We start from the raw sequence: 27,110 nt of genomic DNA on the forward strand, positions 1-27,110 counted from the left end.
CACACACACACACACTGGCTCATGTATATGGAGTCACACGCCCCTTTGTAGTTGGTAACACTGCAAAAGTGGTCTAGTGCCCTCTAGGGGTGCTTTCACTCCTGACTGTGTGTATTTGAAGACGACGGAACATTTTTATTTATTTATAAATGTTGCTATATTGAAGTTAAAGCTCTGTGACAAAGTCAGGGGCGGTAGATGAGATGTTAATATAGAATGATGTAGTAATGAGCTTCTCTGTGCGGCGTACTTCAAGTGGACATTCTTCATATTCCTCTGTTGACATTGTCTATGTTGTGGTACCCTTGGGTCAGTGAAGTGGATTTCCACACCAATTCTATGTTTCAGAATGAATTTTCACATAGGACTGTGGACCGACAGCAATGTATGCATTTTATTTATAATGAGCAGAGTGATGTATAACTTGCCTGCTGTCAAGCATTTTACACTGGCAGTTACCAGACAGTGAGAGCTATACATTCTTATGCTATGAACTCTTATTAATAAGCGAATGCTAATATTACCCAATCTTCAGTCACTCTTTTAATGCTGCTAGAGCAGGGGGCGTGGTCAGAATGATTGACGTGCCCCCGCTGTTGCTTTCTGCAGGAGCTGTGCTGAGGTTTAGAGGTGTGCTGCATCTTAGCCTGACTGCTAAAGGCTCATGTTTCCTTGGAGCTGCCGCTAAGAGATTACGAACAGCGGCAGCAGCGCTCTGAGGAGCTGCTATGGCTGTTTCAGTGCCACCCCCTAGCTGTGCCGTGATACCCTGTGTTTGTATCAGACCTGGGTTTTGGATTTAAATACTTTTCTGTGCTCTGTTGATCTTGCCTGGTGTAATTGAGCCTGCCAATGTGACCAGAAGGCGAGAGTATCTCATTGGTTCCAATACACCAGACAAGATCAGTAAAATGTGGAAAAGTATTTGAATCCAAAACAAATACGTATTTGACCCAGGTCTGGTTTTTATTGCGAGAAAATAATATGAATTGTGTTCCTTTATTTATTTATTTGTTTGTTTATTTCTTGCTCTGTATTACCAATAAAATAAAACACATAAATAAAATAAAAAAACAATAAAAACCTAGTGTGTGCAGCCCTGTACTCTTGTGGTCGTTTCCATTGACATATCCTGGGATTATGGGTATGGATATGGATGAGGAAAGCTGTTCTAGTTCTGCCTGCTTCACGCAGATGATCCTCTTTGGCGCGCTCTAAAGCCTTTAAGTTGTGGGTCACGCGCCACGTGTCGGCTGGACGGGAACAGCCCAGCCAGGCAGATGTCCGGCGGGGATCTGGCAACCTGCCGCTATCCTTGGTTTAAATCTTAAAAGTCGGTTAAAGAAAGGACGGATAGATACAGTCTTTAAAAAAATGCTTTTATTGGAGAAAAGTGCTAATAAAGGGACACATGGAGGTCTGTGTTGTGCCCAGTGATGAGTACAGTGGGCTGATTCAGACAAAAAAAAAACTGAAAACATCTCTATCACCATCCATTCAGAATTAGACCTCAACTCTCTATGGGATGGGGTTGGCAGCATTGATAACATGCAATAAAAAAACTACATCTTGCGGTGGATTTGCATTGATCCAGTAAACGTTTATCACCACTCATCAGAGAAAATACAAGATGTCCTCCTCTGCTAGGTTTTGAGAAGTCCCCAAAGGGATGTTATCCTGACTTTGGAGGTCTTTGAATTACTGTATAACATCTGGTAATACAATTTCACACCTCCTGTTCTAGAACAGGGGACCAAGAGGGCATCTGATGCCTAGCTGGCTTGATTGACCAGATTGATGCATTTCCCTTTAAAAGCTGGTGATATACGCTGACCAAAGCGAGTGTGTTTTCAGTCGGTTTAGTCTGTTTTGGCCCTCCAGGACCAGACGTGCCAACGCCTGGTTTAGCGACGGTTCATAAATAAACAATAAATTAAGAAAACATGGTCAAGACAGGGTGAAGAACGGCGGGGTTCCAAGCCGTCTGTGCAAAGTGCTCAGTGGTGTTCAGGCCCCCATGTCAGCGCTGACTTGGAGCCATGAGAGCTCCAGCGTCACACTACAGCCACTCGGCAGATGCTGTTTTTTGGGGTTACCCATAAAGCACAACAAAAAAGCTACAACAAACGGGAACACCCGAGTGTTAACAGGGGTGAAAAAGTCCACAGAGAAAAGCGTGCTTCCGGTGGACCGGCGTGTGGCGGGCCGGGCGGTTGCCGTGGTTGCCGGTCGCCGCGGTTGCAGCAGCAGACGCCGCCGCTCACCCGCGGCAGGAGCTCATGTAGTCGGCCTTGGCTCGGATTTCGTCCAGGAGTTTCTGCAGCCTCTTGTCCAGCCCGGTCAGGTTCTGAGCCTTCTTCAGCAGCTGGTTCGTGGCCTCGGCGAGGGACTCCTCGGCACCTGGGCACGGGAGAAAAGATTTAGCGTGCGGGCGGGCGGCCATAACGGCGAATCGTTCCGGAAACTTTCCGCGGCGCGCCGACGTTTAAGAATCTCGCGGTGCGCCGAAGAGCAGCGGCCCCATGATGCGCCCGTACCTGTGAGGTTCCTCATCATGTCCATGGTGTCCTGGATGAGGGTCCCGGACTCCTCCTGCAGCTTTTTAAGCCTTTCCCCGGCGCCGCTCGCAACCTCCCCCTTCCCATCAGCCTCCTTGGCTTTCTGTCGCAGGAGCTCCAGCTGGTCCTCGAGAGCCTGCAGATCCTGTACACACACACACACACCTTAGCGTGTGAGGAGACTATAGCCCTCTTCAACAGCATATAGGCAAGAATTGTTGCCCCACAAATGACGCAGAGAAGCACAAATTAGGCAGAACATTTACTTGGAATGGGCTTTTCTTTATTACGGTAGTTTTCGGTTTCATGTAGATTATTGAATTTTTAGACAGAAGCAATGACGTTGGTTTGGATTGAATCGATGTATTTAAGTAAGTATTTCAAATGTTGCTACGTTGCTTGGAAAGAAAACCAACGCACCCCTCGCTTTAAATTGTAAGCATGGTCGAGGACAAAATGATGAATGATTCCATCCCATTGCCATTCGCTATCCAAATGGACCACTGTGTTCATTTCATGAACTTCAGCTGTTAAGAGTGACGTAACATAAGTGTCAGGGCCCCTCCCCTTAGACTGGCTTCTGATTGGCTCACCTTGGTGGCATCGTCAGCTTCCTGTTTGGCGGCTTCGGCGTCGACCTGGGCCTTTTCGGCGTTCTCAGTCTCGTTCTGCACCAGCTCCTTCAGCTTGTCCAGCTCGGGCAGCATAGTGCCCGTTAGGCCCGTCACTTCATCCAGTAACGTTGTGGCGGGGTCCAGCTTTTCCTTGGCCTGAGAAAGAGAGGAGGGAAAGACACAAAACGAAAAAAAGAGAGATTTTACAATCTGTACGCCATCGGCTCAATAATGCTGTCAGCTGTGGACAGTGATCTTGGGCTTTTGTTAATAAAACTATTAGGCATGTGGTTAGGGTCGCCAGATTTAGAATTCGTCAAAATTGAACAACGTGCACTGCTGGAAGCTTAATCGCGAACGAGGTGGGGAGCTGTTGGAACTGAGACTGTTCTTGGGGGGGGGGCAGGTTGTGGATGCTATTGCTATCAAAACCTTTTGCGGACCCAGCGCCGGTTAAGACACACATTAAAAAATTTTCTATAAATTACTCAGACCAGACATTATTTAGTAACTACAAAGGCCTGTACAAATAATTTGTACAACCAAAATTATTATCACGTCGAAAACTGGGCATCTAGCAACCCTACATGTGGTACGTATTATCAGTAGAGTAACATAGTGGAGTTGGCCACACTGAAACAAGCAGCAGTGCTTTCTCTCTCCGCCCCCACCTCTGCAATGTTGGCGGTGACAGTGTCCAAAACGTCCAGAGTGTCCTGGATCTTGCCGTCCACGTCTTCCAGTAACTCCTCTGCGCTGCCCAGGTCTTCCAGCAGCTTGTCCACTTTGCCCTTCACCCCCAGGGCCGTGTCCCTGTCGCGCGTTCACAGTAACGTTAGAGCAACGTCAGACCAACGTCAGAGCAGCATCACAAGACCGATACTGTCCGGACTGACACAACACACGTATGTGTCCGACACAGCAGTGTTAAATATGCAACATCAAGCAGAATGGTATGTTCACTCACAAGCAAACATAAATGCAGCTACGTGAGAGTATATTAAGGCGCTAAAACAATCGCCAGTATGCTGTCATATACTACAAACATGTACTGTGCAATAAAGTGGCATCAGACCAACAAGACAAAAGAATCATACCAACTTTATGACAGAGCATGAGGCAAAATACAAAGATATAAGAGAATATGCAGGGGCTTGCGCTTGGTTGCCTGCTGCTGTGGGTTTCTATCAGACCTGGGTCAAATAAGTATTTGTTTGGATTCAAACACTTTTCTGTGCTCTATTGATCTTGCCTGGTGTAACTGAGCCTGCCAATATTACCTGAAGGCAGGGTTTGTACTTTTTGAGAGTATTCCATTGGTTCCAATACACCAGACAAGATCAGTAAAGCGTAACGGAAAAGTATTTGAATCCAAAACAAACACGTATTTGACCCAGGTCTAGTTTTTATACACTCCAATGCCATCGTATTGAACAGTACGTACATACCACAGCAGCAGGACCAGAACAGATTGAGCCTGTGCGTATCAGTTTGTACGGGGCAGTAGAGTTACCTGGCGTCCTGCGCCTCGCCCAGCAGTTTGCGGGCGAGGTCCAGCTGTGGCGTGGTGCTGGCCAGGAGCTTGCTGCTGTCCGGGAGGCCAGCGGCCAGCTTTTCGATCTCCTGGATCTTCCGCTTCAAAGCGGCCAGGCTGAGGGGCAGCTTGGTGGCCAGGATGCCCTCGCTTACTGTCTGAATGGCGGTCGGGTCCGACAAGGGGTCTGTACAAACACAGTTCGGTATTCACTTCTGCACATACACGTACACACACACACACATACACACACACACAGTTCAGTGTTCACTTCTGCACATGCTCACACATATTCACACACACAGTTCAGTATTTATTTCTGTGTGCATGTACACTCACAGGCACATGCTCGCAAATACACGCACACACACACACACACACACACACACAGCACCCATAAAGAGTAAACGGTCCATGTTCTGAAATGCATAAGCATCTGAAGTAACCAGTATTTGATGTTACAGTCATTTTCTCTTCGTTATAAGAGTGCACTGACAGGCGTACCTGACAAGAAGTCCTTCAGATTCTTGACAAACTTTTTGATGTCTCCCAACTCGTCCTCCAGACCATTCCGGGCCTGTTTAATCTGATTGGTGAGATCATCTGTGGATTGCCTCACGTCATTGGCTGAGTCCTCTGCGGCTTGGATCTGTGAACCAATGGCAGGGTGGAAGCAGGTGTTATTAAGATTTTTTAAAAAAAGATTAAATGAAACTAAGTTCAACTGCACTGATCAGTAACTTCCGGAATCTTGGAGTTTCATAAATGTCCACAGACACAGATGCTTAGCCACAGATGATTTTATGTGCACAATTTACCCAGACAAGCTCAGGCTGCTGCTCTCAGCTGAGCAGTGATGATACCGTTCCATCAGCACACCACAATAGTCCGGTTGTCGCGGTAATCAGTGATGTTCTGTTTGTGGTAATGGTGTACCTCAATGCCTGGTATGCTGTGCTGTGTCTGTGATTGTATTCTGTGCTGTAACATGGTCGTTTAATTTTGTGCCCTATCTGTATTTATGCTCTGTGCGGTACCGTTGTTAATCAGTGCTGAATCACATCTGTGACGGTGTTCTGTGGTGTAATATTTTTTATTGGTGTTGTGCCGTGTCTGTCATGGTGACGTGTGGTGTCACAGTGTCGCTGTACCTTGTCTGCTGCCTCCTGGATCTTCTTGTTGAGCTGCTGTAGCCTGTTTTTGACCTCCTCTGTGTCTTTCAGGGCCTTATCCCCCAGGGGCAGGGCTCCGACGCAGCTCTCACCCTCCACACAGGAGACGGTGCCGGGTTCGGGGCAGAGCTCCCCGTCACACTGCGTGGGCGTGCAGGGGGTGGAGCGAGTGCTGCCGCAGACCTGTGAGCAAACATTCATTCATTTTAAAATAAATATACGTACTTTTTTTTAAATTTTTTAAAACAGGCATTTAGTAGACCCTTTTATCCAGAGTTTTTTATTTTTTATTTTACAGCGCATTTTAGATTGTATCCAATTATAAAGCTGGATATATACTGAAGCAATGCAGGTTATCTTGCTCAAGGGTACAACGGCAGTGTCCTACCGGGGAATCGAGCCAGTGACCTTTAGGTTACAAGACCAATTCTCTATCCATTATACTACACTGCCGCCTGTACAATCCAGCAGCTATAGTTTTATTGGCATTTATTGTGTCTGCCCACTCAAAAAACTTTGGCTGATACTGTTTTGCTGCCACTGATCACTTTGTGGGTATGGGAGTACTAAATTGATTGGGTGCTCCTATCAGACAATCCATAGAATAACAGTAAAACAGGTGAGGACTCTTTAAAGAAAGGATCTCATACTCCAGTCCTCAAGGGCTGCTGTGTCTTCTGATTTTTGGTGATTTTTAACACTCTAGTGCTTAATGTAGGTCACCAACTGACTAAACTACTCACACATATTGTTTTAAATGCCTGATTTGGCTGTTGATTGAAAGGCGACCACTGGATTTTGGGGTAGGGTAGGGTAGGCTAGGCTAGGCTAGGCTAGGCTGGGCTGGGGTAGGGTAGGGTAGGGTAGGCTGGGCTGGGCTGGGCTGGGCTGGGCTGGGCTAGGCTAGACTGGGCTAGGCTGGGCTAGGCTAGGCTGGGCTGGGGTAAGGTAGGGTAGGGTAGGCTAGGCTAGGCTAGGCTGGGCTGGGCTGGGCTGGACTGGACTGGACTGGACTGGACTGGACTGGGCTGGGCTGGTGCTGGTGCTGGGCTGGGCTGGGCTGGGCTAGGCCTCACCTGCTTTGCCGCCGGAGTAAGGTTGGGCCGAGAGGCCAGCTGGTTGTCCAGGTTCTTCAGGTCCGCTGTGTTGGTGGGCTGGACTGTTCCCTCCAAATCGGTTGCATCTTTACGGGTCGTCTCTGACTTCTCCACCACGGGCTGGGTCGCCTCAGCATTCTTCAACGCGTCTGTTGATTCGTCGTATGCCTTCTTTATGGTCCCAAAGGCATCTGGGAAATAGAGGCAAACAGGACAAGTAAGCACAGTGCTACACAAACTCTGTCTCTCTCCATACATTATAGAGGTTAACACCACAGAATCTCTTACATAGTAAGATGGATGGCTCTAGCATTCTTTCCATCCTGTCCACGTCTTTACTGAAGGAGTTTCTTGTTAGTAACAGGACTTTCTAGAGTTAATAGGACTTTCTAGAGTTAATAATATTACAATTAATGAATATCTTTGGCCTGGTTCGTCATGAATATTCATAAGATGTGTCAAATTGGAATGTTTTGGCTTCAATGGTAGAGGTGGCGAGAATACAGCACTGGCCATATTTATCTCTCTATCAACAATACCGTAAAATATTCTTTCAAACAAATGAGAAAGGCAAGAAGGCCTAGTAAATCTAGAAGGTAATGAAGAATTGTTAAGTAGTTAATGAGTCAAGAGTCACATCTATTTATACATTCTCTGCTATATCCTTCCGTATCACCATAACAATGGCTGCCATTGCTTGGCAGAATATTTACACAGAGCACAGGGGCATTAAATCGTTTGAAAGGTTTCCTCTTTCGACGTGAACATCGTTGCCCTGTTGGGTGGTCCTGCATTAAGGCTGACCATACGGTGTGCAGGAGGGCAGCCTCACCTCCAAGGCTGGCATTGACGACGTTTTTCAGGGCGTCTTTCTTGCTGTTGTAGTCCAGGTTCAGGCCCGCGAGTTCGGCCCTGAGATCATCGAGCTGTTTGGCCAGAGCTGGGACTTCGTCTGTGGGGAAGAGTTCTGGGTCCAGTTGGTCTGCTTTCTCCCTGGAAATCAGAGAGAGGGGCGAGATCTGTGAGTTTGTGCATTATGCAAATTCAGCCGTGTGATTGGCAGCTGAACACAAGTTATTATCCACACAGGATTCTCACAAAAAAAAGTTTTTTTGAATGGAAGTGTGCACATTTTCTTGTGTATTTCTCTGTAAATTATTGCTAGAGAACAACCCTAGTATAAGGATATTCAGTATAAGGAGAAAGGAAGCCAGCGTCTACTCATAAGGATTTAAGTTGTTTACAGCTGCAGCTTCATTGCTTATTCAGTACATGAAGGGTGTGCTGCAGCAATGTAAAATCCAGGGATCGTCCGGGCACCACACCTGAGTCTGCGCAGGTCTGCGAGGAGCTTGTCCACCCGGCTGTCGGAGGGGGCCGGGAGCGGCAGGGTGTCCCGGATTTTGGAGAGGGTCTCCTCCAGGGCCCGGATGCGGGGGGTCAGGTCTGTCGGGGTGGTCTCGGGTAGGGTGGGTGCCTGGGAGATGAGGCGACGCAGGCTGAGGGTGAAGTCCTTGAGCTGGCGGTCCAGGGTGAAGAAGCACGAGGGGCAGGCGGGGCAGTTGGGGTAGCGGTCGCAGCGCCCGCGGGCGCAGGCGTCGCAGCGTTCGCCCGTCACGCCGGGCAGGCACTTGCATTGCCCCGTCTTCTTGTCGCAGCCTCCTGGCTCAGTGCCGGTGAGGTCGCATTTACACCCTGTGGACACCAGGGGGCAACATTAAGCTAATAATCCAAGTCACATGTTGTAAATGACCTCATTCAGGTCAGCTTCCAAACATTTATAAAAGTATCAACAGGTACGTTACATTTTTTTAAACTGAGAGATCTTGGCAGTAAATACAGTCTATATTATTAATGACAAGCTGAGACAAGCTCTAACTCCAATTAATGGACTTTTTGTAAGTGGGTTGATTAATCCTTGTGATGACATTTTGTACACTGACTGTGTTTAATAATCTGTCATCATTGAGAGACATGGTAGTAGGAGATACACTGGGGGGGAGGGGGGGGTGTTTTTATGTGTTCGGGTAAATGTACGTACGCCGGCAGGTTGTGTCTGGGTCACCGTAGGTGTTGTCTGGGCATTCTTCGCAGGTCCGGCCCCCAAACCCAAACCGACACTGACACTGGCCTGTCAGCTAAAAAAAAAACAGATACAAAAAAACAAATCCCCACCCATTATGTTAGCCAGAACTTGGGAAAACACAAAACACAAAGCATACACTCAAACACACCAAATCTTGTATGTAAATTCACTTGCACAAGGCCCTGTAAATACCTTAATGCACCACTAGGTGGTGGTAAAGCACAAGAAAAGGAATTCCATGCCCTAGTCTTAATGGTCAAAAACCAATATTCACTTTACCTATTTTAGCTCCTCTAGAAGCACAAAGCAGCGGCTGTGTGAGCCTGGGCTGACAGAATCGATATGGAAACAGAAACAGAAACAGAAGCGGGCGTTCACCTGGTCGCAGGTTTTGCTGAGGGAGTTGGTCGGGTCACAGCTGCAGCGCTCACAGCCACGGGTGGGGGACAGTTTCCAGAAGCCGGGGGCACAGCGGTCACAGGTGGGACCCTGAACATTGGGGGGGCAGCTGCACTGGCCGGTCACGGGGTCACAGGCGTCGTCAGACGAAGAGCCGTCCACACTGCAGGAGCATTCTGAACGCACACACACACACACACACACAACATTATCACAATTTTATTACAACCATAAGATAAACTCTCCTTTTCACAAGAGACATGGCTAAGATAGCAGCCATAAGGTACGGTGCAAAAAGGCTTCAATCAAAGGCACACAACCGTATGATAGCCTTACATAATGCTTATGATGCTTACATAAACTCTCCTACAATCAGAAACAACTTCTCTTCAATCACAAAACTGTGGACAGGGATTTAAAATTTAAATTTAAAACCAAAGCAATTTAACCTGTATCGCTCCTAAGAAAGCTAATGGCCCTATGATACCCCATAATCTTAGAGAGATAACATAACATAACATAGCATAACATAGTATAATGACAAGAACGGGCCATTCAGCCCAACGATGCTCGCCATTTTCCTAACCAAAGATGAAAGGAGGGACTCACTGGAGCACCCCAGGGGGTTGGCGGCGTTCAGGCCGTAGTACCCCTTCCTGCAGCGCTCACAGCGCGGGCCCTCCACATTGGCCTTGCATCGGCACGCCCCCGTGCTGTCGCACTGCCCGCCCTGCTCCGCCCCTTCCGCACTGCACTGGCACCCTGCTCCCAGAGGGACAGGCACAAACAGTCACTAATGCACTAATACACGCACAAAGTTTACCTCCTGGTGTCCATTGCAGCACCTGTTGCTAAGTGCCGTGGGCATTGTAAGCAGTCAAGTTACACAAGCTTGCTTGAAATATCTAGCAATCGAAGGGAATAAAAAGCAAACACCTCTGTCACTCTTTTTCTGGTCGGTACATTTCTGTCATCTCACAAGGGACAGAGCATTACCCTCAGAGAAGTCCACAGGTGAAAGCAAATATGGGCTAGCTAAGGGTTCATGGGTCAGAGCTAAGCTGAAACCCTAAGCCGAGGAATTTTACCAAAGCAGTTTAACCTGGACTGCTTTTAAGAAAGATAAAGGCCCTATGATAGCCTAATAATCTTAGAGAGGAGAGATGAAAGGAGAGACTTGGCTATGTAAAAAGTTGTGTAGGTCGCTCTGGATAAGAGCGTCTGCTAAATGCCTGTAATGTAATGTAATTTAATGTAATGTAATGTGATGTAATGTAGGTAATGTAATGTAATGTGATGTAAGGTAATGTAATGTGATGTAATGTAATGTAAGGTAATGTAATGTGATGTAATGTAATGGGATGTAATGTAAGGTAATGTAATGTTATGTAATGTGATGTATGGTAATGTAATGTGATGTAATGTAAGGTAATGTAATGTGATGTAATGTAATGGGATGTAATGTAAGGTAATGTAATGTAATGTAATGTAATGTGATGTACGGTAATGTAATGTGATGTAATGTAATGTAATGTAATGTAATGTAAGGTAAGGTAATGTACTCACTGGAGCACCCCAGGGGGTTGGCGGCGTTCAGGCCGTAGTACCCCTTCCTGCAGCGGTCACAGCGCGGGCCCTCCACGTTGGCCTTGCATAGGCACGCCCCCGTGCTGTCGCACTGCCCGTCCTGCTCCGCCCCTTCCGCACTGCACTGGCACCCTGCTCCCAGAGGGACGGGCACAAACAGTCACTAATGCACTAAAACACGCACAAGGTTTGCCTCCTGGTGTCCATTACAGCACCTGTTGCTAAGTGCCGTGGCCATTGTAAGCAGTCAAAAGCTACACATTCAATGATAATGGGCTTGAAATAACTAGCAATTGAAAGCAATAAAAACCAAGCACCACTGTCACGATTTTTTAATATTAAATTTCTGTCCTCTCACAAGGGACAGAGCATTACCCTCAGAGAAGTCCGCAGGTGACAGCAAATCTGATCTAGCTAAGGCTTATATGGTATAGCTCAGGGTTTATGGGTCAGAGCTAAGCTGAGTCCCTAAGCTGAGGAATTTTACCAAAGCAATTTAACCTGGACTACTCCTAAGAAAGTTAATGGCCCTATGATAGCCTAATAATCTTAGAGAGGAGAGATGAAAGGAGAGATGAAAGGCTATGTAAAATGTAGTTATTGCACTTGTGCCTACTTGTTTAATTATTGCTTGTATTTTTTTGCATAGACTGCTTTGCTGCTGCTTTTGTTTGTGTTGATCAGATTAAGCTACAGGGTCCAAGTTAAACTACACGGTCACTCCCTGCACTTGGAACTGTACTTCCCTCCAGGGTTTTCAACACACTTGTTCCTGGTTACGGTTATACACTTTGTCGTACGTCGCTCTGGATAAGAGCGTCTGCTAAATGTCTGTAATGTAATGTAATGTAATGTGATGTACGGTAATGTAATGTGATGTAATGTAATGTAAGGTAATGTAATGTGATGTGGTGTAATGTAAGGTAATGTACTCACTGGAGCATCCCAGGGGGTTGGCGGCGTTCAGGCCGTAGTACCCCTTCCTGCAGCGCTCGCAACGCGGGCCCTCCACATTGGCCTTGCATCGGCACGCCCCCGTGCTGTCGCACTGACTGCCCTGCTCCGCCCCTTCCGCACTGCACTGGCACCCTGCTCCCAGAGGGACGGGCACAAACATTACATTACATTTATTTGGCAGACGCTTTTATCCAAAGCGATGTACAAAAGTACATTTCATGGTCATGGACAACTACAAAACACAGGTTCAATAAAATACAATACTCATTTTGTACAGCTATTTGTAGCCAAGAACAGTTTAGTAAGGTAATGTGATGTGATGTGATGTGATGTAATTCAATGTAATGTACGGTAATGTAATGTGATGTGATGTAATGTAAGGTAATGTGATGTAATGTAATGTAATGTAATGTAATGTAATGTAATGTGATGTAATGTAATGTAATGTGATATGATGTAATGTAATTTAATGTAATGTGATGTGATGTAATGTAATGTAATGTAATGTGATGTGATGTAAGGTAATGTAATGTAAGGTAATGTAATGTGATGTAATGTAATGTAATGTAATGTAATGTAATGTGATGTACGGTAATGTAATGTAATGTAATGTAATGTAATGTGATGTAATGTAATGTAATGTAAGGTAAGGTAAGGTACTCACTGGAGCATCCCAGGGGGTTGGCGGCATTCAGGCCGTAGTACCCCTTCCTGCAGCGGTCACAGCGTGGGCCCTCCACGTTGGCCTTGCATAGGCACGCCCCCGTGCTGTCGCACTGCCTGCCCTGCTCCGCCCCTTCCGCACTGCACTGGCACCCTGCTCCCAGAGGGACGGGCACAAACATCACATTACATTTATTTGGCAGACGCTTTTATCCAAAGCGACGTACAAAAGTGCATTTCATGGTCATGGACAACTACAAAACACAGGTTCAATAAAATACAATACTCATTTTGTACAGCTATTTGTAGCCAAGAACAGTTTAGTAAGGTAATGTGATGTGATGTGATGTGATGTAATGTAATGTAATGTAATGTAATGTAATGTAATGTGATGTAATGTAAGGTAATGTAAGGTAATGTAATTTACTCACTGGAGCATCCCAGGGGGTTGGCGGCGTTCAGGCCGTAGTACCCCTTCCTGCAGCGGTCACAGCGCGGGCCCTCCACGTTGGCCTTGCATAGGCACGCCCCCGTGCTGTCGCACTGCCCGCCCTGCTCCGCCCCTTCTGCACTGCACTGGCACCCTGCTCCCAGAGGGACAGGCACAAACAGTCACTAATGCACTAATACACGCACAAAGTTTACCTCCTGGTGTCCATTGCAGCACCTGTTGCTAAGTGCCGTGGGCATTGTAAGCAGCCAAAAGATGCACATTCAATGATAATGGGCTTGAAATATCTAGCAATCGAAAGGAATAAAAAACAAACACCACTGTCACTCTTTTTCTGGTCGGTGCATTTCTGTCATCTCACAAGGGACAGAGCATTACCCTCAGAGAAGTCCACAGGTGACAGCAAATATGGGCTAGCTAAGGGTTCATGGGTCAGAGCTAAGCTGAGACCCTAAGCTGAGGAATTTTACCAAAGCAATTTAACCTGGACTGCTTCTAAGAAAGCTAAAGGCCCTATGATAGCCTAATAATCTTAGAGAGGAGAGATGAAAGGAGAGACTTGGCTATGTAAAAGGTTGTGTAAGTCGCTCTGGATAAGAGCGTCTGCTAAATGCCTGTAATGTGATGTGATGTAATGTAATGTAAGGTAATGTAATGTAATGTAATGTGATGTGATGTGATGTGATGTAAGGTAATGTAATGTAATGTAATGTAATGTGATGTGATGTGATGTGATGTGATGTGATGTAATGTAATGTGATGTGATGTGATGTGATGTAATGTAATGTAATGTGATGTGATGTAATGTGATGTAATGTGATGTACGGTAATGTAATGTGATGTAATGTAATGTAATGTAATGTAATGTGATGTGATGTAAGGTAATGTAATGTAAGGTAAGGTACTCACTGGAGCATCCCAGGGGGTTGGCGGCGTTCAGGCCGTAGTACCCCTTCTTGCAGCGGTCACAGCGCGGGCCCTCCACATTGGCCTTGCATAGGCACGCCCCCGTGCTGTCGCACTGCCTGCCCTGCTCCGCCCCTTCCGCACTGCACTGGCACCCTGCTCCCAGAGGGACGGGCACAAACAGGGCAAGGTCAACACCTGGCACGTCTGTTTAAGCACACGCCCAGGTCCCCTTCCCTCCCCCCCTTCCCCCTCCATGAGAGAAGCAGAGGGCCCGTGTATCTCTACAACCTCCCAAAACACAGCTGTGTGGAGGTGTGCAGACAGCAGTGTGGGGGAAGAGTTTGGACACTGGACTTTTCACTTAATACATTTTTAATACCCTAAATTATTTCATATGGTTTATAGTCAAGTACAAAAAATTTTTGTGGAACACTTTAAAACATCTGCTATTAATCTATCAAATGTATCTGGACATGCACTTGAATGTGTAGGCATTTGGATGTAATTCTTTAACGTAAAAAGTGAGACAGAAAAGTTTGGAAAGTGAAAAATGAGCTGAAAGCTTTGCGGGGTGTGGTACTCACGCAAGCAGGTGTCGGTGCGGTCGATGGCACTCCTGGGGTTGCGGTAGTAATTAGGGGCGCACTGTTCACAGTTGGGGCCGGCGGTGTTGTGCATGCACCCCTCACACACACCCCCGCTCACACGTCCACTGGCCTCGTAACGTTTCCGGTCAAATCTGCAGCGCTGGGCATGGTTGTTGCACTCGCAGCCTGCAGAGGGCGCACCGAGGAGAGACAGTGGGTTTAAAGGTGATATCTAATATAATGTGGTCTGTGAGGTGACATCTAATTTAATCAAATTTTGCTAGCCCCGCTAGCCCTGGGCCTATAGTAGAGAAGGACAGGGCCCTGCTAGGCCTGGGGCTATAGTAGAGAAGGACAGGGTCCTGATAGGCCTGGGGCTATAGTGCATAAGGACAGGGGCCTGCTAGGCCTGGGGCTATATTAGATAAGGACAGGGCCCTGCTAGGCCTGGGGCTATAGTAGAGAAGGACAAGGCCCTGCTAGGCCTGGGGCTATAGTACAGAAAGACAAGGCCCTGCTAACCATGGGGCTATAGTAGATAAGGACAGGGCCCTGCTAGGCCTGGGGCTATAGTAGATAAGGACAGCGCTCTGCTAGGCCTGGGGCTATAGTAGAGAAGGATAGGGCCCTGTTAGGCTTGGGGCTATAGTAGAGAAGGACAGGGCCCTGCTGGGCCTGGGGCTATAGTAGAGAAGGACAGGGCCCCGCTAGCCCTAGGGCTATAGTAGATAAGGACAGGGCCCTGCTAGGCCTGGGGCTATAGTAGAGAAGGACAGGGCCCCGCTGGGTGCTGGGGCCCGGGGGAGCGCGTACGTTTGCAGGCGTTGGGGCGGCCCTCCTCGGCGTGTCTCCAGGGCAGGTCGTTGTAGAGTTCCGCGCAGCGTTCACAGTTCACCCCGGCGGTGTTGTGCTGGCACTCACACACTGGACTCACCTACAGCGCGCGCACACAGCGCAGAGGGGGAGAGAGTCCCGTTACAAAAAAATGCCCCACTGAACACGTGCGTCCCAGACTAAAGGCCTTTAATGCAATCCTCTGGACTCATTCACAAAGAAACAATTTCAGTTTAAAAAGTTTCAGTTACGTTCAGGCTCAGCTCATATAAAAAGTTATATGAAAAGTTAACGCTTAGCGCTCTGTTACACAAACAGTCATGAATAAAATACAAAAATGAATATAATTTGACGCTGAATCCATCAAAAAGGAAACTGATGAATGCAGGATTGTCTAATAGTGTTCAGCCTGTAAATCTTGGCAGTGTTACTTTAAGGCGCATGAGAACAGGCCTGGAATACAGTGTGCTGTATGTCACAGAACAATGTGTGCTGCCCCTTGTGGCTCCTGCACGTCACTGCAGAGTGTGGCCCTTTGTGAATTACTGCACATGGTGCACTTCCAGGTTTTTACCTGTGTGGAGGGCAGCTGGTTGGTGGTGTGGTCGGGCAGGCATCGGTTGGCATGGCCGTGGCAGAAGCAGGAGCCCAGCACCTGCATCTCCTTCAGGGCGTAGAAGCGGCTCGGCGAACGGCCGGGCACGTGGGGTACCTGTCCCAGCTGGGTGAGGTTCACTCGCAGGTTGGTGAAGTCAGTCACCTCTGTGGAAAAGGGACACAAACAGGACGAGTCAGCAATGGGAAAGTAAGGCTTCATCATTCTCTTTATGAATTTCTGTCACCGTAGGTTGTCAATCATTCAAATGAACCAATCAGAAGACTGTATACATTCTGAGGCGGTGGAATCGTTAAAGAGGTACAAGCGCTTGATTATGTGATTATCCACTCTCTCAGAAAAAAAAAGAGCTTCAAATACCGCACCTGTGCCAGACGATACTCATCAAACACCAGAGTAATGCAACAGGGAGAAGTAAAGGACTGAAGATCCAGCCCCATGAAGGAGGAGTAAATGGACCTTACCCTCGATCTTATGGCTGTTTGGGGTACTGACGTCAGAAAACTGGCGTAATGGGTAGAAGTAAATCTGTTAAAAAAAGAAGAAAAACAGTCAGCATATGTAGATTAAAACTCTGGCTTGGACTCTGAAAAGCTGCCCATCTGTGCCACAGGGAATGTGGTACAGTATAATTAATTAATTAATCATTCATTATTTGGTGGTGGGTGAGGTGAGTTCCCCTTCATCACTATAAAGTACTTTGAGCTTTTGGAAGTTCAAAAAAGTGCTATATAAATGCAATGAATTGATAATCATCAGCATTTCAGATACAGCAATAATGATTTTCTCGTATAAGTTAAACAGAGCTTCAAATTAAGCTGTTGTAACAGTCATTATATCTGCTTGCTCCAGTGATCACAGACTGGATAGTGTGCTTATGAAATGTAGCCTACACTTTGTATGCCTAACATATAACACCACAGCCTAGGACATTACAAATCACGACTGGACAGTTGGCAAGAAAAGGGGTCAGAGTTCACTTAAATACTTGACTCTGTGCATCAAATTTCAATTGTAATGCTGAAAGGAGTCAGAATGCCGTGGAATAAAGATCAAAGTCTAAACTGCCGTCCAGGTTGCAGACAGGGCAGACTTACCGTCTGGTCCAGGTAGTGGTTGCCGGTGATGGGTAGCAGGGGGTAGCAGTAGGTGTGCTCCAGGTTTTTGGGCATGGAGACGCTGATGGAGGGGAAGGTCGAGCGGCAGTCTGTGGCCATGTACAGGGCAGGCGTCCAGGTGTGCCCGAAATCTGTCGATCGCTCAATGATTAGTGCGTCGGGGCGGGGTCCCTGTCGAGAAAAAAACAGAAGGTGCCGTTACTACACAGTTAAGTGTGGGCTAACAACACTGTTTTTGGATCATTATGCTGTATGATACACCTCTAGAGAAGCTCTACAGTTCGCCTGTATGTATCAATATCCAGCATGTAAGAAATGAAGGTTAGTACATGGAATATGGCATAATAATATTCACATGGTTTCGTGCTATATCAGGGTGCTGAAGGATGGCATTACCTTGAACTTCATAACCAGGGTGTCCAGCTGGAAAGGGTTACTCAGGTCCAGCTGCAGGCTAACTGGACTCACGCCTAGAAGAAGCAACCCAGCATGGAAGCAATCATTACACCCCTCTTTGAGTTGTACAGCAAATAAATGACACAACTAAAAAAATTTTAAACAAAGTTAAACAAGTCATTACATTTCACAGTCACTGATTACATGTGGGCCCTCTGTGCCTTCTGGGTGATATTACACTTTTCTATTCCTGACTGCAACGTTCTCCACTTTTCTAAGTTGCTCTGGATATGTGCAGCTTATAAGCGAATGCAATAAAATGTCATAGAACGTAATGTAATGTAATGTAATGGAATGGAATGGAATGGAATGGAATGCAATGGAATGTAATGGAATGTAATAGTTGTTAGCTCCAAATTCAAACGCACAGAAAAGGGCTTGATCTCTCTCTCTTGTCTCCCTGTGATGTGGGCTACAGCAGTTGACTGTTTGCTAACAGTACATTTGTGAAACTAGCATCTCATCTCATCTTCTCTCACCTTTCCTTGACTGCCACCACCTGTGGGGTGCTGAGGTGGAGAGCACCTCCTGGATGGTGTGTGCGTTCGGACCACCAGGGTTTTGCGAATCACAGGGACAGCACTTCATTCTCGTCTGGGGGAGGGGGGGGGGGACAGGCAGGGTGAGGTCACACAACATAGCAATATTACATTACATTAAAGGCATTTAGAGACGCTCTTATCCAGAGAAACTTACACCACGTTTTACAGAGCATTTACATTGCATCCATTTATACAGCTGAATATATACTGAAGCAATGCAGGTTAGTGTCCAACCTGGGAATTGAACCTATGATCTTTAGGTTACAAGACCAGCTCCACTATACTACAGTTCCACTATACCAAACCATTATACTACACTGCCATCCAACATCAGCAAGTGCAGATAATCTTTCATGAAAATGAGAAAACAAAAACCCCCACTAGTGTGTATTTAGTCTGATCTGAGCACTTGATTGCTGACTGATGCTGGAGTGGAGGCCTACTATGAGGCTGATCATAGGGTCATAGGTCATCCTAAATTATGCGGCACACAAGTAGCTTGGCGTAAAGCGCCTGGTCAGCAGTGCCATGCAGAGCGGTTCGAGGGGCAAAGTAGAAAAAAGGGCACACCAACCTAGAAAAACGGTTTTTGTTTTGTTTAAAAAAAAAAAATTTAATTAAAAGAGCACATTGGGAACTTGGGGAAAAAGGGGCAAGTGCTCAGGCACCCAAATTTGAGCACATTTGAGATTCCCAGTCCATTCTTGTAATGAGATCAGCAGTCACTGGGATTGGACGGCATCGGGTGCCATTTCTGGTGCCAAATCAAACAGGTGCCATTTCTGGTGCCAAATCAAACAGGTGCCATTTCTGGAGCCAAATCAAACAGAGGCTGTGGAATTGTTGGACTTTGACAGGCAACTTAATTTTAGAAGTGAGCTTATAGAACTCACACCTGGAATCTGATGATTTAGCATTAACAAAAACTGATTTGATTTAAAAAACATTTTACATGCAGTTTAATTGTGTGTGGTAAGAGTTACACCAGCTTTGTTAAATCTGGATGTTCCTGATCTGACTGGATATTGTTATGACAAAAATAAAGTGATGACATAATAACGGCGGGGGGGGTGGGGGGGGGGTGGGGGGGTATGAAGCTATTGGGACAGCTGTCGCCCTCCCTCCCGAAATTTCAGCTACGAACCAGTAATGCGGACGTGTCGTTGCATGCTAACAGCTGCAGTGATAAGGAGGTCATTGCTAAAGACTGGGATTTCCTTGGGCAGGGGGAAAACGTGCAGAGCTTCAGGCTGCGGAACCCCTGAGCTCAGGGTTTTTCGGCCTAGCCCGCTTACATGCCCTGTCCAGAGAACACCGTGACACAGGGCCCTGGAGAGGACCACTGATGACTGGAGGAAAGGTCTGTAGATCACGCTGGGGGGGGGGGGTAGGACGGGGTCGTGGGTCCACACGTCCAATTATGTACACGTGTCCATACGAGCACACACAGCGTATTTACTGTATAAACACTGAAATTCCCTGTCATTTCCTCAGTCCCTTTTTCAATTAGTATCAGATGGCCATTTCAGGAAGAGGAACTGCCGTCAAAATGGCGGGACTCAAAGTGGACCAAATCTATTTTGCGGCTTCAAACGTGCCATTGATTGGCAAGTCATTCAAAGCGTGACTGGCTAGTCGTGCAGTACATAATCATACCTGCCTGGCTATGACAACTACATAAATTGTTAGAACGTGACAAAGCCCTGCATTTTACACAGAATAACCACGGCTGGCTGGTTTACCCCTTGTTCCCAAGTTGTGAGGCTGGAAGGGACAGCGAGAAGGGTGACCGGAAAATATCCAATTAAATTTGGACAGGTGCCCAAAGAGTTTTTGTCCACTATTTCAACACTCTGTGTTGTGCAGCGCAATAAGTTTAAGGGTTCTGGCGAAGAGCTGGAGGTCTGGATCCAGCTGGCCACAGCTCTGGGTCAATGGAGTGTGGGCACGCAGCAGGGACATGGGTGCCAGCCCTGGGCACGCATCGAGGACATGGGTGCCAGCCCTGCACAGAGACTCAGACAAGACCACCAAGTAAAGCAGTAGAGCTAAAAACATAAACTGGAGGACACCCACCTTTCCTGAAACCAGAGAAGGAAATGGGAAATTAATTTCAAATTAAAAGCCCTGATGGCAATTATGCATCCTTGCCATTGAATTGCATAATTGGATAAGATGTGGAGCAATTTTAAAGGGTTTTAATTTGGCATGGTAAGCATATCGTAAGTAATGAATGAGACAACCTCAAGGTTATTGGATGGGTAAGGCTGCTCCAGGGCTACATGGTATGTGTTCAATACAAAACATCCGCCCAAGCTGCTCATGTTTGTTTCTACCACGTTTATACAGACAAAACAGTGATACTGATCTCAGTTCATGCTTCAGTCTTGAAACTGTTGGATAACATAATAAAAAACTATATAACAATACAGACCTCCATAACCCTCAACAAATGCCCTGATAGGACATGTTTAAAGAGCCATGGCCACATTTAACATAAAATCACTTTGTCTGAGAACAATATGTTTATAATTTATTTATTTATTTATAGTTTATTTGGTAGGGACAATGTAAGTTAACATAGTACCACTTCAACTCGTTATAAACAAGTTGATGTAACTGATGTACCGCATACGGAGATCAGAGCTCTTGCTAGTTTTCAGCTCCTGTCCTGACCCCTTCTGATTGACTTAAATGTGTTTAATGTGCAAATGGAAGATTTTTGCTCTGATCATTCAATTTGGAACACATCACAGAAATGACAGGAAGGATTCCTACCGACGAACTTTAGGCCTCACATTTGCCACACATTAAATGTCTTATTATTTAAATTGCCACGTAAAACTGTCCCAAAGTTGCCACATAAAACACTGAATTGCCACGTTTTATACATCAATATCTGTCATAAATGACTGGGTGAATGGACAATCAATGCCTTTTGACCTCCTAAACTGGTTAATAAATCCTGACTTCGGTCTGACTTGGAACAGAAGGGAAGTCTCAGCCACCATATAAATTTTAAGAGAGACACAAGCCACAATGCTATGCACAGGGCTGACCTTGGGTCGACTGCTGCTTCAGCACTCCTGCCTCCCAGAAGAATGGGGGGCGAGCCCTGCATTTCGGCTTCCTGATTGGTGCGACGGGGAACAGGGGCGGGACATCCAGGGTAACGTAATCAATGTGACTTTAGCCTCGGGTGTTCATGTGCCGACCTTGATGGCCGGGCGATTGGCTGAGGGCCCTTCTTTTGCAAGATATTGCTTCAGGCACCCGGCGCTTGGCAGAGCCGCAGATTTCGATTGGCTGGCTGTTGACCAATCAGGGGAAAAGTTGGCCCTAACGCCAGCAGCCACTCACATTCGCGGTGTACTTTATCCCCTTGGTGTCTAATGTGCTGTGTGTCATGGGTCCGTCTATTAGAGTTGTTGCGCTGATTTTTAAAGCCAGGACTATTTATTCTGTCTTTTAGGCCCCGGGTTGACTAAACTGCCTTTTATATATAATCGTATTTCACCCCACCCATCTTGAAGAGTTACTCAAGTTATTGATTTAATATTAATTGGCATCATCACTTAAGAGCAAGGGGAATATATCAATTACAGGAATATACTTGTAAAGAAGTGGATCACAACAGATGACAACACCAGGAATTTTACAGACTGTACTTTTTGAACATATCCTCATATGGCTGCTAAGACAGTCTGCAAATGAATCAGATCAAAAATAACATGTTAAACTGATTGCTTGAATATACTTGCAGAATGTGCAATCATCGCAGTGTGTGTGGGACAAGTTCTGCCAAGCTTTTCAGAGCACAGTGGTCTAGACTTCAAAGCACATGAGACAGATAGTTCAGCTTCGCTCACCCTTTAGTATACGCATCTGTCTACAGCTCGACTCATTTACAGAGCAGACAAAAACATTTTCATTGGCCAAATTTCTGCAGTACAGAATTTCAAGATTTCATATTAGTAGAAACAGGTATTCAGCTACAGTGACACACCACATCTATACTTTTATGACATTTCATCAGGGCTCGTACATGTGTCACATTATTGCTCACATATAAAATGTAACATTAAAACCATGGAAATTGCATTTGCCTTCAAATGACCATTTAAATGGTAAAATGATCAAAATATTTATAGTTAAGTTTATATTTATAGTTAAAATCATTTTTCCATAGGGCGGGGTAGGTGTGGTGAATTACAGGTAGAGACAACTGAGGACAAGTTCATGTTTGTTGTTGTGAGAAGGATTCAATAGTGATGTCACGTACTGCGTGAGGCTACACGTTGAGATGGCCGGAACATTTAACTTCACATTGCCATGGAAACGATGCTGTTGGGTCATGCCGGTAAACTATCCAAAACTCTTTGCTCCGGGTGCAACCAACAAGCCAACACAGCCAAACAGATAGTACTCAGTATTCAGCGGTAAAACAGTAGCAGCTCAAATTGCGAAATATGTGTGCGATGCTGCTTCAGCAATGGACTGCGAGTATGAATCTTATGTTTGAAGTACACTTCACTTGCTTAGCAACAAGGAAACGCAGACAGTCAGAGATGCTTGATCGTGATGAGCTGATGATTTTACAGTGACTCAGCAAAGGGGGCTGACTTATAGAGATGTACTGTATCAGAGTTACCGTAGCCTCGCATTAATGCTGAAACATTGGGGGCTAAACTGTACGGCTCAAATGTATACTATGATTTTCCATAATCTACACACATATTTCATATTGTCCTCCTGAAATAACTCACTAAACTGTTTCTGGGTGTGGCCAATCCAACAACAACAACAAACAATCATCAATAATACAGGTTAAATTTCTACTTTCTTACTGAAGCTGTATTCTGTGATCTGATCCGAATTCTACATAATGTAGCCATGCTCACTTATTAAATATGTGTCTATCAGATAACATGTATGCTCATTCACAAATGGTAACATTTGAGAACATTTGAGAAACAATAAGACATTTCACCCCCAAAATAAACCTAAAGCACTCTGGCTTATTGACAACAGTATTCGTAGTCTACAGATTAAATCTGCCTTTCAATTAACCAGACAATCTAATGACAGGGCTTGTATTTAATTCCTGTAAACAAGTTCTGGAAAATGTAATCATATAACCTCATGAACGGAGTAATTCGCTGTGGCTGAAAACAAGACTTTGCAAGCAGATTCTTAATCTGGATGAATGATATCATAGAAGACGCCAATACAGGAAGAGAGGAAGGAACAGACATTTTCATGAGCTACAGGGTAAAAAAAACACTCATAGAGCAGTATAGTAATATGTCAGCCCCTATGGGAATCCAAACAAATATAGATTTACTCTGCACAAAGAGTACAAGCTATTATTTCGTATTAGACAACCTGGGGGGAATGATTTCCACATTTTCAAAATATGAAATACATGAGAATACTAGGATGGGAAAGGAGGTTTTACTTTCTGTTCTTGTGGAACAGAAACACAAAACACAGGGGTAAGCTTCTGGAAGACTCATTCTGGTAACATCTAAAAAAAAAAAAACGTTGCATGTGCATGTGCAAAACTTTCCACCATGGAAAGACACCGTTGTTAAATCATGAACAATTACAAACACAGCTAAACAATCACCGTTGTTGGAGCGCTGCAAACATGCTTCTAAATGTAAGTAACATCCTTCCTAGAGATTTCAAAGTGTATCTGGTTTATCAATGCAGGATGTTTTTAATGATTACTCAGTCATATTGGAGTGAATTTGTTGGTCACTTATTGAGTGAATATTTACTTCGTATATTTAACAGGGCAGAAATTGCTAAATGTTGCTGCCTTCTTTTTCTCTGTGTTGTTGTTTTTCAAGTTTTACTCCTGTTCTTCCGCCCCCCCCCCCCCCCCCCCCCACAACTTGACTTCTGATATCCACTATCCTCACTATGATGAGAGACAAGAGTTGCAACACGTAGTAATTGGCATGAAATCCAGACAATTTCACAAAACAGACAGACCCCTAACCCCCCCCCCCCCCCCCCCGCAACCCCCCCCACCCCCACGGATAGTAGGAACAGAGAGCAGCACATTCAACCCAGCTGCACAGCGCTGGTCTGTCTGTCAGTCTGTCTGTATCACACAAATTTTTTTACGACCACTGCCAAGACACTTGAAGTCAACACTCGCTAGGTGTCTGTGTCATGTGTCATAATGCAAACAGCACACCATAATCCCAAACAGCAGCCAGTGACACGTACATCCACAAACATATTGAAAGATAAGGTAACCGACAATGCTGGATTTCTGTCAATCTATGGTTAATGGCTTTGCCAACATCCTGTCCACAGGTGTATAGAAAAATGCTGTGGACACTGACAGTTAATGGATTCTAACCAACCTCACTAGCTGGTGAGAGGTTTTTATTACTTTACATTACATTACAGGCATTTAGCAGATGCTCTTATCCAGAGTGACTCACACAACTTTTTACATGCATTTTACACAGCTGGAAATATACCGAAGCAATGCAGGTTAAGTACCTTGCTCAAGGGTACAATGGCTTTGTACTCCTACCTAGGAACCGAACCTATGACCTTTCGGTTACAAGTCCAGTTCCTGAGCCACTATGCTACACCGCCTCCCCCAGGAGTCAGCTGTGTGAGTGCTAGAACAGTACATGGGATGGGGCTTACCAGTCCATAGGGTGTACAGAACACCTCCGAGCCAAGCAGACCGCAGGTGGAGGAGGCATGGAGCTGCTTTGCCCGGCCCAGGAGCAGGTCTCCCGCGGGGGGGTAACAGGCGCCTTTTGAGCAGTCCTGCTGGGCAGCAGTAAGAGCAGCCAGGGCTATGGAGGAAGAAAAAAAGTCAATCCAAAGAGTACAGGCCATTAGTCTCCATTAATACCAGTATAACAGTACTCTTCTTTTTGGAATGCTTTTTCAGATTTCCAAGTCAGTGTTCTAGAAATCTACTGCTTTCAGACCAGTAGTGATTGTCACATCAGCATTAGAATGTTCGGCTAAGCACAAACAGTACATGAGGACCTCATTTTATCTAGGGAGACTGGCGTCACAGTCTGACGGACATTCTGCTTGCTATATGGTGTCCTTTCTTTCTCTATTTCTTGCTTCTTGTGCATTTACCAAACATTTCATGTTCAGACTCTTACTAGGAAGTGATATCCAGGAGGATGGACAATCATAGAAGACTATAAGCCTTAAGCTTTCCTACAGTTATTAGACAATGCATTGCTAAGCTACAAGGCACCTTGTTTCAAATCTATTGGCATGTAGTTTGCTCTTAATTTTTAATAGTTGAGTTACTTTTCTAATGAAGAGTTTCTAAAATGAATGAAATGTGAAAATATGCAACAACAGAGTATTTAATTATTCAATGGGATAATTATAATAAATTATAAATGTTAACAATATCTGTCAGAGAAATAATAACATGTCTCATTATAGATAAGCTTTCTGGATAGGACAAACTTAGTACAAACAAAGATAATCAGTTATTCATACCTGCTAATTGGAATAATATCCACGTCTTCATGAAATCTTTCGGAACCAACTGCAATTACAGAAAAAAATCTATTTAAAAGTTGTATAAAAATTCCCAAAATGAAAAATGCTGTAAAAAAATTACTGGTATTACAAACAAGCTATTCAGTCATTATCAGAACAAATTCATTCTTCCACTGGACCAGTGAAGTCAAACATTCAGCAAGATGATGAAGAAGTTGAAGATAACCAACACAAAGGCACTCCGTTGCACTGTGAACTCACCAGTCTGAGTATAGGCTTTTGAGCTGTGTGGTGCTCCGAATGGTTAAACTTCTTCTCTTTCTTCGTCCTGTTTCTATATAAGCACAGACTCACCTGGGCTGAGGTGATGAAGCGTGTGTCAGAGGCGCGGCAGACAGACACGCCCTGCCCGTTCACCGCCACACCCGCTGAGATATGAATCAATTCACGCTATATCCGCAGCGTAATGCTAAAGAGAGAAATTCACCCTACAGTACATCCGCACAGTAATCTAAAGGGAATTTTTCCACACGGCAGAATCAAACCCACACTAGAAATGTCTGGACTGTCTCCGGTCCCAAAAAAAGACCCATTCCCTCAACCAAATGAATCAAACTAAATATCAATACCTTTAAAAAAAATACAGTTTAACACCTTTCTAATTGATTCCAGTGCGATGAGGTAAGCTGTCTTAACAGAAAATAGGGAAAGTAAGATTATGCAGATTATGCAGCACATACGTGTAAACTATGGATATATATCTTAATAAGGTAATGGTGACTTGAAAACCTGACTTTCTTTTTTAATGTTTTCATTTTTGGGGTAATAAAATAATAGGTGATTACAAGTAAACAAATGTGATTACATGTCTAACATGTTTATAAATTTTTGTTCCACATGATTCACCCACCAAAAGTTTTATGACCAGAAATTGCTAAAGCGGTATTTATAATGCCCATAATGATGCCATAATTAAAGCCGCTAGTGAACCATTAATGGAAACAGCTTGAGTGTGTGGTTAACATGTAGACAAGGCCACCGCTACTACAACTGTGGCTAATGTGATCATCCAGCCCACAGTTATAATGCTGTGAGAACAGTACTGTACGTTTTCTATGCGCGGGAGACAGAACAATACAAACCAATAAAATGTGGCAATATAATGTGGCCAACAAGCTTCTTATCTGTGCTCTTTTAACTGGTGTTGCCACTCTATTGTGCAGTTTGAACTTGCCTGTGGTGCACACACACACACAGACATATGCACACACACACACACACACACACACACGTACACACCTGTAGCTGCTGTGGCTGTGTGCTAAGGAACTCGCAAAAGCATGAACTTCAAGCTTAATCTAAAGTTTAAAAAAAAAAAATCAGTACAAGAAAGGGCCTAGCAAGCCTTTTCATTTCTCCAT

The 27,110-nt window shown here is 45.2% G+C and overlaps 1 protein-coding gene across 3 annotated transcripts; it reads right to left on the reverse strand.

Annotated features, from left to right (window-relative positions):
* Positions 1-1,616: 1,616 nt before the first annotated feature.
* Positions 1,617-26,005, reverse strand: LOC118210697 (laminin subunit beta-3-like). 3 transcript variants are annotated; one of them, XM_035387084.1, is made up of 28 exons: positions 25,951-26,005; positions 25,687-25,735; positions 24,856-25,010; positions 18,118-18,232; positions 17,579-17,652; positions 17,162-17,353; positions 16,529-16,592; positions 16,023-16,210; positions 15,428-15,548; positions 14,612-14,800; positions 14,028-14,180; positions 13,099-13,251; positions 12,669-12,821; positions 11,984-12,136; positions 11,027-11,179; positions 10,070-10,222; positions 9,440-9,636; positions 9,017-9,113; positions 8,301-8,670; positions 7,808-7,968; positions 6,955-7,166; positions 5,858-6,061; positions 5,211-5,355; positions 4,686-4,893; positions 3,844-3,985; positions 3,152-3,328; positions 2,538-2,703; positions 1,617-2,400 (listed from the first exon to the last, which is right to left on the reverse strand). In XM_035387084.1, exons 2-28 carry the CDS (start codon positions 25,715-25,717, stop codon positions 2,261-2,263), a joined length of 4,266 nt encoding a protein of 1,421 aa, XP_035242975.1. In that variant the 5' UTR covers positions 25,718-25,735; positions 25,951-26,005; the 3' UTR covers positions 1,617-2,260. The 3 variants fall into 3 exon arrangements, with proteins under 3 accessions (XP_035242975.1, XP_035242976.1, XP_035242977.1); XM_035387085.1 differs by lacking the exon at positions 11,027-11,179; XM_035387086.1 differs by lacking the exons at positions 12,669-12,821; positions 13,099-13,251; positions 14,028-14,180.
* Positions 26,006-27,110: the final 1,105 nt, after the last annotated feature.

The sequence above is a fragment of the Anguilla anguilla genome, chromosome 13, assembly GCF_013347855.1.
Source record: "Anguilla anguilla isolate fAngAng1 chromosome 13, fAngAng1.pri, whole genome shotgun sequence".
In the NCBI taxonomy this organism is placed as follows: Eukaryota; Metazoa; Chordata; class Actinopteri; order Anguilliformes; family Anguillidae; genus Anguilla; species Anguilla anguilla.

Bases quoted from the DNA above. Each gene is read 5' to 3' on its own strand.
- LOC118210697 (XM_035387084.1), bottom strand. From the start codon at position 25,717: ATGAAGACGTGGATATTATTCCAATTAGCAG. The intron at 17,653-18,117 runs GTGAGAGAAGAT...TGCTTCTTCTAG, and splicing joins GTGGTGGCAGTCAAGGAAAG to GCGTGAGTCCAGTTAGCCTG. The intron at 8,671-9,016 runs GTACGTACATTT...TGGTGTCCACAG, and splicing joins CCCAGACACAACCTGCCGGC to GGTGTAAATGCGACCTCACC.